This window comes from Cherax quadricarinatus, chromosome 5, assembly GCF_038502225.1.
Source record: "Cherax quadricarinatus isolate ZL_2023a chromosome 5, ASM3850222v1, whole genome shotgun sequence".
Lineage (NCBI taxonomy): Eukaryota > Metazoa > Arthropoda > Malacostraca > Decapoda > Parastacidae > Cherax > Cherax quadricarinatus.
In genome coordinates, this window is record NC_091296.1 from 63,014,537 (window position 1) to 63,028,542 (window position 14,006).

General features: G+C 37.9%; 1 protein-coding gene across 16 annotated transcripts in view; it reads right to left on the reverse strand.

Moving 5' to 3' along the window:
- Positions 1-14,006, reverse strand: part of LOC128685077 (protein draper-like) — a 1,011,482-nt gene that overhangs the window by 62,277 nt on the left and 935,199 nt on the right. For 9 of the 16 annotated variants that reach the window (XM_070103144.1, XM_070103145.1, XM_070103128.1 and 6 more), the window contains 3 exons: positions 8,813-8,947; positions 8,130-8,165; positions 671-859 (listed from right to left, as the gene is read on the reverse strand). The exons of 2 other annotated variants lie outside the window; for them this stretch is intronic. In XM_070103144.1, the coding sequence (XP_069959245.1) occupies positions 671-859; positions 8,130-8,165; positions 8,813-8,947 (360 nt within the window). The remainder of the gene's footprint in view (positions 1-670; positions 860-8,129; positions 8,166-8,812; positions 8,948-14,006) is intronic. 5 more of the 16 variants (XM_053771561.2, XM_070103174.1, XM_070103167.1 and 2 more) reach the window with 5 other exon arrangements.

Here is a 14,006-nt window from a genome sequence, read left to right on the forward strand (position 1 = left end):
CAGTAGAGATGTCATATCTGAGGGCAATGTGGTGTGAATATAAGGCAGAGAATCTGTAGTTTGGAGATTAGGTGTGGGACTACCAAAACTATGTATTATCCAAAAGGCTGAGGAGGGGTTATTGAGGTGGTTCAGACATATAGAGAGGATGGAACAAAAATGAATGACAGTATATAAATCTGTAGTAGAGGGAAGGCAGGGTAGGGGTTGGCCTAGGAAAAGTTAGAGAGAGGGAGTAAAGGAGGTTTTGTGTGAGGGAGGATTGGACTTCCAGCAAGTATGCGTGAGGATGTTAGATAGGAGTAAATGGAGACGAATGGTTTTTAGGACTTTACGTGCTGTTGGAGTGAGCAAGGTAACATTTATGAAGGGTTTCAGGGAAAATTGCGAACTGGAGTCGAGATGGGAAGTACAGTGCCTACACTCTAAAGGAGGGGTGTTAATGTTGCAGTTTCATAACTAGTGTAAGCATACCTCTGGCAAGACAGTGATGGAATGAATGATGAAAACTACTTTGTTTTGGGCCAACCTTCCTTGGTGGGAAACGGCCGATGTGTTAATAACAAATAAATCCCTTCTAAACTATGCATTTTTTAATCATGAATATTGTGCTCATAAGATTTGAATCCACACAATAACTAGGATGATGGCAAGACTCAAAATTGCTTACCTAAACTACAAGCATCATCATGGAAAGTGAAGGTACCTAGCTTCTCCCACTCTCGATTCTTGTCATCTTTGAGTGATAGGTTATTCTTGATAGTAACACCGTTGTTTAAATTGCCATTCTCAAGCAGGTTTGGTTGAGACTTACTCACAGATTGGTAGGCATACACAGGATTATCAAAATGGTGTTGGTCTGAAACAGATTTCACATAAATCAAATTCATATTTTCTACAGCACTTTCAGTACTTTCTTGCCAACATATTAATATTACTTATGTAAATTATTTACATGGTTTAAAATTAATGTGTTAAATATTAGTGAAAGATGCACATAGCGCATGCTTGCTTGCAAATCATAATTAGTGGGTCAGAGTCCACTGTTGCTCCATCCCATTCACACAGTCATGTCTACAAAGAACAATTATATGAGTCTAGGAACAAAATGCAAAATATATAGAGGCTAAAGTTGCATCAAGTGTCCATCTGCAGTGCTGCACTCTGATGCTCAAGAAGACAGAAAAACAATACTTAGATACGGCAAAGCTGCAGAGAAACATGTGCTACACATGATCCTCCCTAGTAATCACTGGAACAAATCAGTGTCAATGAAAGTTAATTTAGGTGCATGTATAATTAGGGTAGAACTTTGCAGAGCCAACTAAGGAGACCATTTTCAAGTACCATGACAGTGACCTTGGCTGTGGCAGAATAAGAGAGGATTATTTTTAAGCACTGACAGTGACTATAGCATAGCAACATTGCTATTCATTTTTCTATAAGGATATGAACCTTACATGGAAATATAAACACAGTATAAAGGGACAGATGAAGATGCAGGAAGAAAGGGGAGGGAACCAAGAGAGGGAATGACAAATGCAAGATGAGGGTAGGTGATACGGAGGATAAAGGGGTGGAGAGAACAGGAGAAAGGGAGGGTAAGCAGACAAGGAGAGTGAGGATAAGGGTATGGGGAAAAAAATTTTAGGGCAAGAGAAATAAAAATTGGATGTTAGAGAAAGTTGTTAGGAACAGAGAAAGGAGAAGGGGTAGGGAAGGAAAGATGCCACACTAGAAGCCACAATAATGTTACGTAGTGTAACAAAACTGATAAAGAAAAATCAACCCTTCTGGTATTTGTCTACAACGTTCTTACCCTCTGAAGCTGGTGTAGAGCAAAATATCAAAGCAGTGATCATTTTTCCAGGAAAGTGTACAGTGCTATTGTGCACAAAATTAGAATTGCAAAATTCATTGGAAGAAGGGCAAAGGAAAAAAAAAAATGAAACTTGTAAAATACATTAACTACAGTACTGTCCTAGAAAGCCGAGTGTTCTAGTTTTTTGGAAAATGCAATGGTCTGTACTGCTCTGCTATGCTACAAAATTTATTATATGTATATATATATATATATATATATATATGTATATATATATACATATATATATATATATATATATATACATATATATATATATATATACATATACATATACATATACATATACATATACATATACATATACATATACATATATATATATATATATACATATACATATATATATATATATATATATATATATATATATACATATACACACACACACACACACACACACACACACACACACACACACACACACACACACACACACACACACACACACACACACACACACACACACACACACACACACACACACACACACACACAGTGGACCCCCGGTTAACGATATTTTTTCTCTCCAGAAGTATGTTCAGGTGCCAGTACTGACCGAATTTGTTCCCATAAGGAATATTGTGAAGTAGATTAGTCCATTTCAGACCCCCAAACATACATGTACAAACGCACTTACATAAATACACTTACATAATTGGTCGCATTCGGAGGTGATCGTTATGCGGAGGTCCACTGTGTGTGTGTGTGTGTGTATATAATATATATATATATATACATATATATGTATATATATATATTATTTTAAATTTTTTTATTATCACACTGGCCGATTCCCACCAAGGCAGGGTGGCCCGAAAAAGAAAAACTTTCACCATCATTCACTCCATCACTGTCTTGCCAGAAGGGTGCTTTACACTACAGTTTTTAAACTGCAACATTAACACCCCTCCTATATATATATATATATTATATATATATATATTTTATATATATATATATATATATATATATATATATATATATATATATATATATATATATATATATATATATATATATATATATATATATATATATATATATATATTAGTTAGAAGCTTCTTTCCTAATACTCTCAAAGAATGCCCAGGAACCCCCCCCCCCCCATCATGATCAGCAATTTTGAATGTGTCCTGGGACTTGCAATTTTTATTTTAGATCAACTATAAAACCAGATTTTTCACTCAAACCTCAATATACCATCAAAATCAGTAGTATATGTGGTTAGTTTGTTAACATACCAAGAAATGTATACTTGAAGGCCAGAAGGACCTAGCAATTTTGAAAACTTTCATCACTATCTTAAATTTCTTTTCTTTCTTTCAGCAAACTGGCCATATCCCAAAAAAGAAAAACAAAAGTTTCTCTTCATAACTTTAGTAATGTATACAAAAGGGGTTACTAAACCCTTGCTCCTGGCATTTTATTCGCCTCTTACGACATGCATGGCGTCTATATTTTTTTTTTCTCTCTTTTTTCTTTTAACACAATGGTAGTTTCCCCCACCAAGGCTAAACCCTTGAAATATGGCCCATCTTGGTTAAAAAGCTAAACCAAATTTAAAAGTTATACGGAAAAAATGTAAACCAATTCAATCCTCCCAATAAGGGCTGGCAGGATCTTAAATTATTTTAAATTATCACAACCCCTTGTGATAGTTTAAAATAGAATACATGTATAGCATAAGGTGACAAGAGGTAATTTCAACGAGAGATGTAGCAGGGAAAACCTTCATTATAGAATTTAATGTTTTCCCCTTCTAAAATGTCTGAAAATAACAGCACTAAATGTCTAAGTGCAAATGTACTCAATTTAACCAGTTAATGTGAAAATCATTACAGTGGACCCCCAAGTTTCATGATTAATCTGTTCCAGAGAGTCTGTCGAATGTTGAAATTGATGAATGGCAAAATCATTTTCCCCATGAGAAATAATGGAAATAAAATTAATCCGTTCGACACCCAAAAATATTAAAGTAAAATATTTTCTTTTTAAATTAAATAAAGATTTACATACTGAAAACAATGAGAAATCAAGTACATACATATAAAAAATAATAATAGCATTACACTTACCTTTACTGAAGACTTCTGGGTGGATGGAAGACAGGAGGAGGGGATAGGAGGAAGGTGTACACTATTGTTTGGAAGGAGAATCTCCTTCCATTAGGACTTCAGATACAAAGTCCTTATCTGGGGTTACTTCCTCTCTTTGTTTTTAAAGACACTGGGAACAACTTGAGAGTCACTGGACCCCTGTCGAACAAAATATCCGTCCAGAGAGCTCTGTTTCTGGCGTTTCTTCAAAATTTGTCTGAAGTGGGACATAACACTGTCATTGTACATGTTGCCAATACGGCCTGCAACAGCTTTGTTAGGGTGAAGTTCATCCATAAATGTTTGCACCTCGGTCCACTTTGCACAAATGTCCTTAATCTTTAAAGAAGGCACCTTCCTCCATCTCTCTTCCTCCTCCTCTGCAGCAATTTCCTGAGCTGTGATCTCTTGCTGTTGCAGATGAAGCTCTTCAGTGGTTAGCTCTTCCCTGTGGTCCTCCTCCTCCAACTCTTCCACATCCTCGCCACTCACCTCCAACCCCAGGGACTTTCCCAATGCCACAATAGATTCCACAACTGGCATAGGCTCCTTAGGGTCAGCCCCAAACCCTTCAAAATCCCTCTCTTGTACACATTCTGGCCACAATTTTCTCCAAGCAGAATTCAAAGTTCTGCAAGTCACTCCTTCCCAAGCCTTATCTATAAGGTTTATGCAAGCGAGGATATTGAAGTGATCTTTCCAGAACTCTCTTAGGGTCAATTCAGTGTCTGAGGTCACTTCAAAGCACTTTTGAAACACTGCTTTGGTGGACAGTTTTTTGAAGTTTGAAATGACCTGCTGGTCCATAGGCTGGAGGAGAGGAGTTGTATTAGGGGGCAAGAACTTCACTGTGATGAAACTAAACTCCTCCACTATTTGCTCTTCCAAGTCTCGAGGATGAGCAGGAGCATTGTCCATTACCAGGAGGCACTGGAGTGGCAATATATTTTCCAGGAGGTATTTCTTCACACTGGGGCCAAACACTTCATTAAACCAGTCGAGGAAAATTTCCCTTGTGACCCATGCCTTATTGTTAGCCTTCCACATCGCACACAAATTACTCTTGGCGACACTGTTTTTCTTGAACACACTGGGATTTTCAGAGTGATACACCAGTAAAGGCTTCACTTTGCAATCCCCACTAGCATTACTACAAAACATGAGAGTAAGCTTATCCTTCATAGGCTTGTGTCCTGGGAGTGCCGTTTCTTCCTGCGTGATGTAGATCCTCTTTGGCATTTTCTTCCAAAAGAGGCCTGTTTTATCACAATTAAACACTTGTTGGGGTTTGAATTCTCCAGTCTACGCACTCCTTAAACTCCTGTACAAACTTCTCAGCTGCTTTTTTGTCAGAACTGGCAGCCTCACCATGCCTTATCACACTGAATGCCACTACACTTCTTAAATCTCTCAAACCAACCTTTGCTGGCCTTAAAACCAGCAAGCATCACCACTCGTTGCAGGCATTTTCTTTACGAGATCATCATGCAACTGCCTTGCCTTTTCACATATCAACTGCATAATATTATCTCCTGCTAACTGTTTTTGGGTAATTCACACCAACAATAACCTTTCTACTTCAAGAATTTGCAATCTCTTTTTTGTCAGCATATCTACCCCTTTTGCAACAACAGCACACTATTTCCTTTCCCTTCGCCACGATCGAAGTGATGGTTGAATGGGGTTTGCCATACATCCTGGCAAGTTCTGTAACACAGACTCCGCTCTCATATTTTTCAATGATTTCCTTCTTGAATTTGATAGTGTTCCTTGCTTTCTTTAGCAAAGGGCTTGCACTAGCTTTCCTTGGGCCCATGGTGACTTATTTAGCATTTACAAGCACAAAAAACAATGGATTATTATGAAATGTATTGTATGAACCCGCGGGGTGATGGTCACACGCTGTTAAACAATGGCACAGTGAGTGTGAATGGTGCGGGAGACTGGCTTTGTGCGCGCAGTGACAGGCAGACGGGTACCGGATGGTTGCCGAATCACGAGTCTAATCACGAACCACGAGGCTAAATTTTGCCGAAAAAAACTTGCCGAAAGTCGGATTTCACAAAAGTCGATGCCGATGAAACTCAGGGGTCCACTGTATAAAGAATTACTCTACAGCCTAACTCTAGTTACTCTGCCTGTTGGAAACAATGCTCAATTTCTAACAGAAAAAGTTTATAAAAAATCCTGAGCTATGTCAAATTCAAATAAATTCTGAAATATATAGAGTCTGAATTTTAGATAAATTCACTAATTTAGAATTAAATTTTTTTCTATTGATATTTACTGCATAGTAAAGCAAACCCTCTTTTCTCTCTCAAAAATGTTTTTAATTATTTACTATCAGTGTTGAGTCAGTGAATCAAAGAAAAAAATAATAGTAAAGGGAATGCACAATCTCAATTGTATACTAACCAATTATTCTTTATACACCAGCTGTTTCCCTATCAACAGTGATTCAATAAAGGAACATCCCACTCATCCAATAGCAGTCCATAATTTCTACTAAAACTAAATCTATACTCCTATTTCCTTTGCTCTGATACAAGTTAGGAGAGTATACTGTGCCGCAATATAACGTTACTTCCAGAACCCAGTTAGGGTTCTACGCAACAGTTACAGAACAGATAATGCAAACTTCAAGAACAATCTAAGCAAGCATTTTAGCAATTACACTTTGATAATGGCTATCTGTTGAAATTCATAGGTTCTTAATGTCCTGTAAATAGTTATATTGAAGACTGAGACACTTATGCAACATATGGAATCTTTACTGAAGAAACATTTCGCCACACAATGGCTTTATCAGTCCAATACGAAGCATAAAGGTGCAAGGAGAGGAGGAGTTTGAAGTAATCAGTCCTTCAGCCTGGAATCGATGTGTTCAGTCCATCAATCTTGTAGAAAGTACAGCATAGGGCTGGAGAAGTGGCTTAGTGGCTTATATACTGCAGTCAGGCAAGTCGAAGCAGGAGCCGGGGGGATCACAGTGGAACCATCCACTAGTGTAAGTAGGTCTTTGTCCAAAAGTTGGACAAGTGTTGAGAAATTCCTTTTATCAAGATCCCATGATGTTGCAGTGTCTGACAGATGTAATGAATGGTTTTGAAAAACCAACAAGTTGAAGACTGAGACTTGTGCAACACATGGGAATTTTATTGAAGAAACATTTCGCCACACAGTGGCTTCATCAGTCCAATATAAAGACCTACTTACACTAGTGGATGGTTCCACTGTGATCCTGCCTCCTCCTGCTTCGACTCTACTGACTACAGAATATAAGCCACTTCTCCGGACCCTATGCTGTACTTTCTACAAAAGTGATGGACTGAACACATTAATTCTAGACCGAGGGACTGATTACCTCAAACTCCTCCTCTCCTTGCACCTTTCTGCTTCATATTGGACTAATGAAGCCAGTGTGTGGCAAAATGTTTCTTCAATAAAGATTCCCATATGTTGCACAAGTGTCTAAATTTGCAACGTGTCGGTTTTCAAAACCACTTACGCATCGCAAAATAGTTCTTTCTTTCAACACACCGGCTGTATCCCACCGAGGCGGGGTGGCCCAAAAGGAGAAACTAAAGTTTCTCCTTGTACATTTAGTAATATATACAGGAGAAGGGGTTACCAGCCCCTTGCTCCCGGCATTTTAGTCACCTCTTACAGCACGCATGGCTTATGGAGGAAGAATTCTGTTCCACTTCCCCATGGAAATAAGAAGAAACAAACAAGAACAAGAACTAGTAAGAAAATAGCAGAAAACCCAGAGGGGTGTGTATATATATGCTTGCACAGGTATGTGTATTGTGACCTAAATGTAAGTAGAAGTAGCAAGACGTACCTGAAACCTTGCATGTTCACGAGACAGAAAAATGGACACCAGCAATCCTACCATCACGTAAAACAATTACAGGCTTTCACAAGATGTTATATTGTCTATATTACAGTATAGACCATTCCAGTTGCAATATTAACATGCTTGAAAGCTTTCAAGGATTGGCAATGTAGCACATTAAAAAATGTATGTATTCATCAAAGTGACAGCATAAATTCAAAATTGCTGATCTCACATTTCATTCAAGGATAATAGGCTGTTTTTCAATGTAAGCTATCAATGATTATACATGAAGAAAAGTGTGTAGTACCTGCTATGGAACTCCATCTTTTGGCTACGGGTTGTCCTTAAAGTAGATAAGATGCTCAAGTTAGAGTATTATATTTTGTCTTGCATTTTTTTATATTATGTAAAACAAACCCACTGTCTGGGGAAAGTAATTAGAAAAGCAAATTGAATATTCTGGCCTGCATCAGAGGCCAGCTTCAGCAATAAGGAGGACAAAATTGCAGGCCATAATGTTCTGTGTCTTCCAAAATACTTTTCCAGACCATGGGTTTATACTACTGTACACTGACCAGTGCACTACTGCACTTTGTTTTCGTTTTACATTACTAAAAATTCATCGCTTAACTTACATACCAAAATTAGATAATGAATGTGGCAATCACAGGAAAGAAAATGTGAGCATACAAGCGAAGTGAATAACGTGTGCATGGTAAGCTTTGCTGGAAAGGATTACATAAATCTGTAAACAAACAGTTTCATAACTTTACATTCTATTGGCAAAATGCCAGGGTGTTGTCCTGTCTATTCTGTAAAAATGGACATCATGTACTTCATTTAAAATTTTACTGCATTTACAACAACTAATCGTGTACTTAACCTGAAGCACGTGAGTGAAAAAGGATAAAAATCCAAACAAGGAAAATTAATAGGATTACAACACAAAAACAACAGTAGAGAGTAAACAATGATAGAGAACCATCTCACCAGACTTCTGTGAGAGCTTATTGGCAGCACGAAGTTTTGTGCTCTCTCTACTCTCAATTGCCTTGGGACGCTCTAGAGTGAGTAAGCGTGCAAGTAGAGAAAGAGAAGGTAAAATCTTCCAATACACACACAAAGCTGTAGGATCATAGATGCAAATATTTATTGTTATATAAAGTTTTTAAGGGTTAATTTCACACTTGTCTACTATTACACACAATCCTAAGTTCACAAACTGTATTAATAGTATTAATATATTAACGACCAATTCAACTACTTGCCATGCATTAGAATCTAACTCCTAAATCAAAACTGTAATACAAAGATGATCCATCTCTATTTTTTAGGAAACTCCAATCCCATCTCAAGGGGTGCACCCCTTCTCAACATCCCATAGTCACATGCATCTCATCAGCACCTGGGCTTTGAGTACAATATATCCATAAAATAGTTACAGTAAATTTATTGACTGTCATGACAAACAGTGTATTGTACACTTCAGCTCATCCTGTGAGTGGTATTACAGAGGTATTAAAAGAATCATTGTTAGATCACAGTAGATTACTATATTTTTTTTTTTAAACACTACCAGATTCCCACCAAGGTAGGGTGGCCCAAGAAGGAAAGACATTAACCCTAATTCATTTTCTAGCCATCTTGCCAAAAATACACAAACATTTCAATTCAAATGACCCTCTAATTAACAGCATCACCACCCATCTTTCCGAGTGCTAGCACTACTTTCCACTTCCAGAACTAAAGTTGTTATACAGTATAAGTAATTACATTACAAAATTAAGTCATTTAATCTATTACATTTTCATCAGCATAGTTAATTTACCCAGCCGATGCAACATTTTTATGTAGTCTCAAGATCAAAGCTATTTTATAACAATGCACTGCATAAATGCATTTACAATGCAAAGTGTAATACTGCAGAAGTCAAATTATGAAAGAAAATACTTCATCAGTGTTTGATTACAAACCTTCTTGTGCATGTGTTAAATGAAATACTGTAAACAAATTGAAGCAAAATATTTAAGGGCATAATTTATTTTTAAAATCATTCCCATTCTCTGGTTTATTAAGCATTATTTTGCTCAATAATCTTTGCCTTAGAAATACAGCTTCACTCAAGCACCTACCAATTATTGATGTTATTAAATGTCAGGATACAGGTAACACTAACCACAATTAGGATACCATTATTTTGCACTTGGACACGGAAAATTTAAATAAAAATCTTGTGTAGAGCTGTTGAAAATAAAGTGTAATTAAAAAAAAAAAAAACTTTTCAATTAACCCTTTGACTGTCGCGGCCGTATATATACGTTTGCGAGGTACCGTGTTTGACGTATATATACTCATAAATTCTAGCGGCTTCAAATCAGGCAGGAGAAAGCTAGTAGGCCCACATGTGAGAGAATGGGTCTGTGTGGTCAGTGTGCACCACATAAAAAAAATCCTGGAGCACGCAGTGCATAATGAGAAAAAAAAAACTCCGACCGTTTTTTTTTAATTAAAATGCCGACTTTGTGGTCTATTTTCGTATAGTATTTGTGGTTGTATTCTCGTTTTCTTGGTCTCATTTGATAGAATGGAAACTATATTATAGAAATGGAGGTGATTTTGATTGATTTTACTATAAAAAGAACCTGGAAATGGAGCACAAAGTACAGGAAATGTTTGATTTTTGCCGATGTTCAAAAGTGAACAAATGATGTCATTGTCCAATAAATGTCCAAATAGCCATTCTAATACGCAGTCATGAATGGGTTGATGTAATTTTTACAATTATTACAGTATTGCAGTAGTCTGAATAACAGTAAATCTTCTATTTTTTGTTTGAATAAAATTTCAAAATAAAAAGCAAGAGTAATATCACAGGGACCTGGAGACATGACTGATGAACAAAGAAAATGTTATTTTAGAGCCAGGAATGTCTGCATTGTTCATTCTGGACCTTATTTTGAAATTGTCATATTTTTTAATTTTCGTGAAATTGGCCAAATTGCAAATTTCTGACCATGTTATTGGGTAGTTGAAATCGGTAAATGGGCAGTTTCTTGTACTCAATCGATGGAAAAAATAGAGTTCTGAAGAAATAGTTATGAGTTTGGTTGACTGGAATAACGGAATTAGCCAAAAATAGGGCTCAAAGTGGGCGAAATTGCCGATTTTTAAATATCGCCGAAGTCGCTAACTTCGCGAGAGCGTAATTCCGTCAGTTTTCCATCAAATTTCGTTTTTTTGGTGTCTTTACAATCGGGAAAAGATTCTCTATCATTTCATAAGAAAAAATAATTTTTTTTTTTCGAATATTTTGTGACACCAGAAGCAACTTCAGGATTTGGCCCTTCGACAGTCAAAGGGTTAAACTACAAATGCAGTTTTTAACAGCCATTCTCACCGAGGATGGGCGACCCAAACAAAAAAAATGCATCACTGCACCCAAGCCATCTTTCCAGAAATACACAGATATTTACTTTCTGCCCCACTTAATTGCAACATCCCCACCAGGCATTCAGAAAGCAGCCATTACTGCCATCTCCAAACCTAGTGTCTGGCTCACCAGTTTGCATTAATTCTTCCACAGGTATTATCACGCTCTCACTAACAGCACAAAATCCCAAAACTCGCTCCCACCACGATCTAACGTGCTAAATCCCTAAGTTAACGTGTAACATTTTTTGTTAACAAGATACATTTAACAAAATATGTTAGAAGCTTCAAACCACTATTTATTACCAAAATAAGTGAAATACAAATTTTACTGTACTTTAGAGGGTAGAATTTTGGGATATTTCTGGCTCAATTCCCTAATGTAAAATTCGTGAAACTGTGCCTTGTCAGTATCCAGAAAATTCAGCTCAACCAAAACATCCTAGGTTTAAAATCCTTGGCAATGCAAGATATATAGATAGCCTCTTCACAGGCTTTAAAATTCAATATAAAAATGAAAAAAAAAAAAAAAAAAAAAAAAACAAGGTTAGAAGACTATCCTCCGAGGTTTGGTGACAACCGACTGTACAAGTACAAAGAGTACGACATTTTCCTCAGAAATGATCACCATTTCATTTACTACTTAGTAAAGATGGTTTACTCGTTAATTAATTTTTTTATTTATTTTATTATCACACTGGCAGATTCCCACCAAGGCAGGGTGGCCCAAAAAAGAAAAACTTTCACCATCATTCACTCCATCACTGTCTTGCCAGAAGGGTGCTTTACACTACAGTTTTTAAACTGCAACATTAACACCCCTCCTTCAGAGTGCAGGCACTGTACTTCCCATCTCCAGGACTCAAGTCCGGCCTGCCGGTTTCCCTGAATCCCTTCATAAATGTTACTTTGCTCACACTCCAACAGCACGTCAAGTATTAAAAACCATTTGTCTCCATTCACTCCTATTAAACACGCTCACGCACGCCTGCTGGAAGTCCAAGCCTCTCGCACACAAAACCTCCTTTACCCCCTCCCTCCAACCTTTCCTAGGCCGACCCCTACCCCGCCTTCCTTCCACTACAGACAGATACACTCTTGAAGTCATTCTGTTTCGCTCCATTCTCTCTATATGTCCGAACCACCTCAACAACCCTTCCTCAGCCCTCTGGACAACAGTTTTGGTAATCCCGCACCTCCTCCTAACTTCCAAACTACGAATTCTCTGCATTATATTCACACCACACATTGTCCTCAGACATGACATCTCCACTGCCTCCAGCCTTCTCCTCGCTGCAACATTCATCACCCACGCTTCACACCCATATAAGAGCGTTGGTAAAACTATACTCTCATACATTCCCCTCTTTGCCTCCAAGGACAAAGTTCTTTGTCTCCACAGACTCCTAAGTGCACCACTCACTCTTTTTCCCTCATCAATTCTATGATTCACCTCATCTTTCATAGACCCATCCGCTGACACGTCCACTCCCAAATATCTGAATACGTTCACCTCCTCCACTCTCTCTCCCTCCAATCTGATATTCAATCTTTCATCACCTAATCTTTTTGTTATCCTCATAACCTTACTCTTTCCTGTATTCACCTTTAATTTTCTTCTTTTGCACACCCTACCAAATTCATCCACCAATCTCTGCAACTTCTCTTCAGAATCTCCCAAGAGCACAGTGTCATCAGCAAAGAGCAGCTGTGACAACTCCCATTTTGTGTGTGATTCTTTATCTTTTAACTCCACGCCTCTTGCCAAGACCCTCGCATTTACTTCTCTTACAACCCCATCTATAAATATATTAAACAACCACGGTGACATCACACATCCTTGTCTAAGGCCTACTTTTACTGGGAAAAAATTTCCCTCTTTCCTACATACTCTAACTTGAGCCTCACTATCCTCGTAAAAACTCTTCACTGCTTTCAGTAACCTACCTCCTACACCATACACTTGCAACATCTGCCACATTGCCCCCTTATCCACCCTGTCATACGCCTTTTCCAAATCCATAAATGCCACAAAGACCTCTTTAGCCTTATCTAAATACTGTTCACTTATATGTTTCACTGTAAACACCTGGTCCACACACCCTCTACCTTTCCTAAAGCCTCCTTGTTCATCTGCTATCCTATTCTCCGTCTTAATCTTAATTCTTTCAATTATAACTCTACCATACACTTTACCAGGTATACTCAACAGACTTCTCCCCCTATAATTTTTGCACTCTCTTTTATCCCCTTCGCCTTTATACAAAGGAACTATGCATGCTCTCTGCCAATCCCTAGGTACCTTACCCTCTTCCATACATTTATTAAATAATTGCACCAACCACTCCAAAACTATATCCCTCACCTTCAAGGACCATAACATTGTATCAATCGCATCTGCTAGAAAAATGACAGGATGGATAATGAGAACCTTCAAAACTAGGGAGGCCAAGCCCATGATGACACTCTTCAGGTCACTTGTTCTATCTAGGCTGGAATATTGCTGCACTCTAACAGCACCTTTCAAGGCAGGTGAAATTGCCGACCTAGAAAATGTACAGAGAACTTTCACGGCGCGCATAACGGAGATAAAACACCTCAATTACTGGGAGCGCTTGAGGTTTCTAAACCTGTATTCCCTGGAACGCAGGAGGGAGAGATACATGATTATATACACCTGGAAAATCCTAGAGGGACTAGTACCGAACTTGCACACGAAAATCACTCGCTACGAAAGCAAAAGACTTGGCAGACG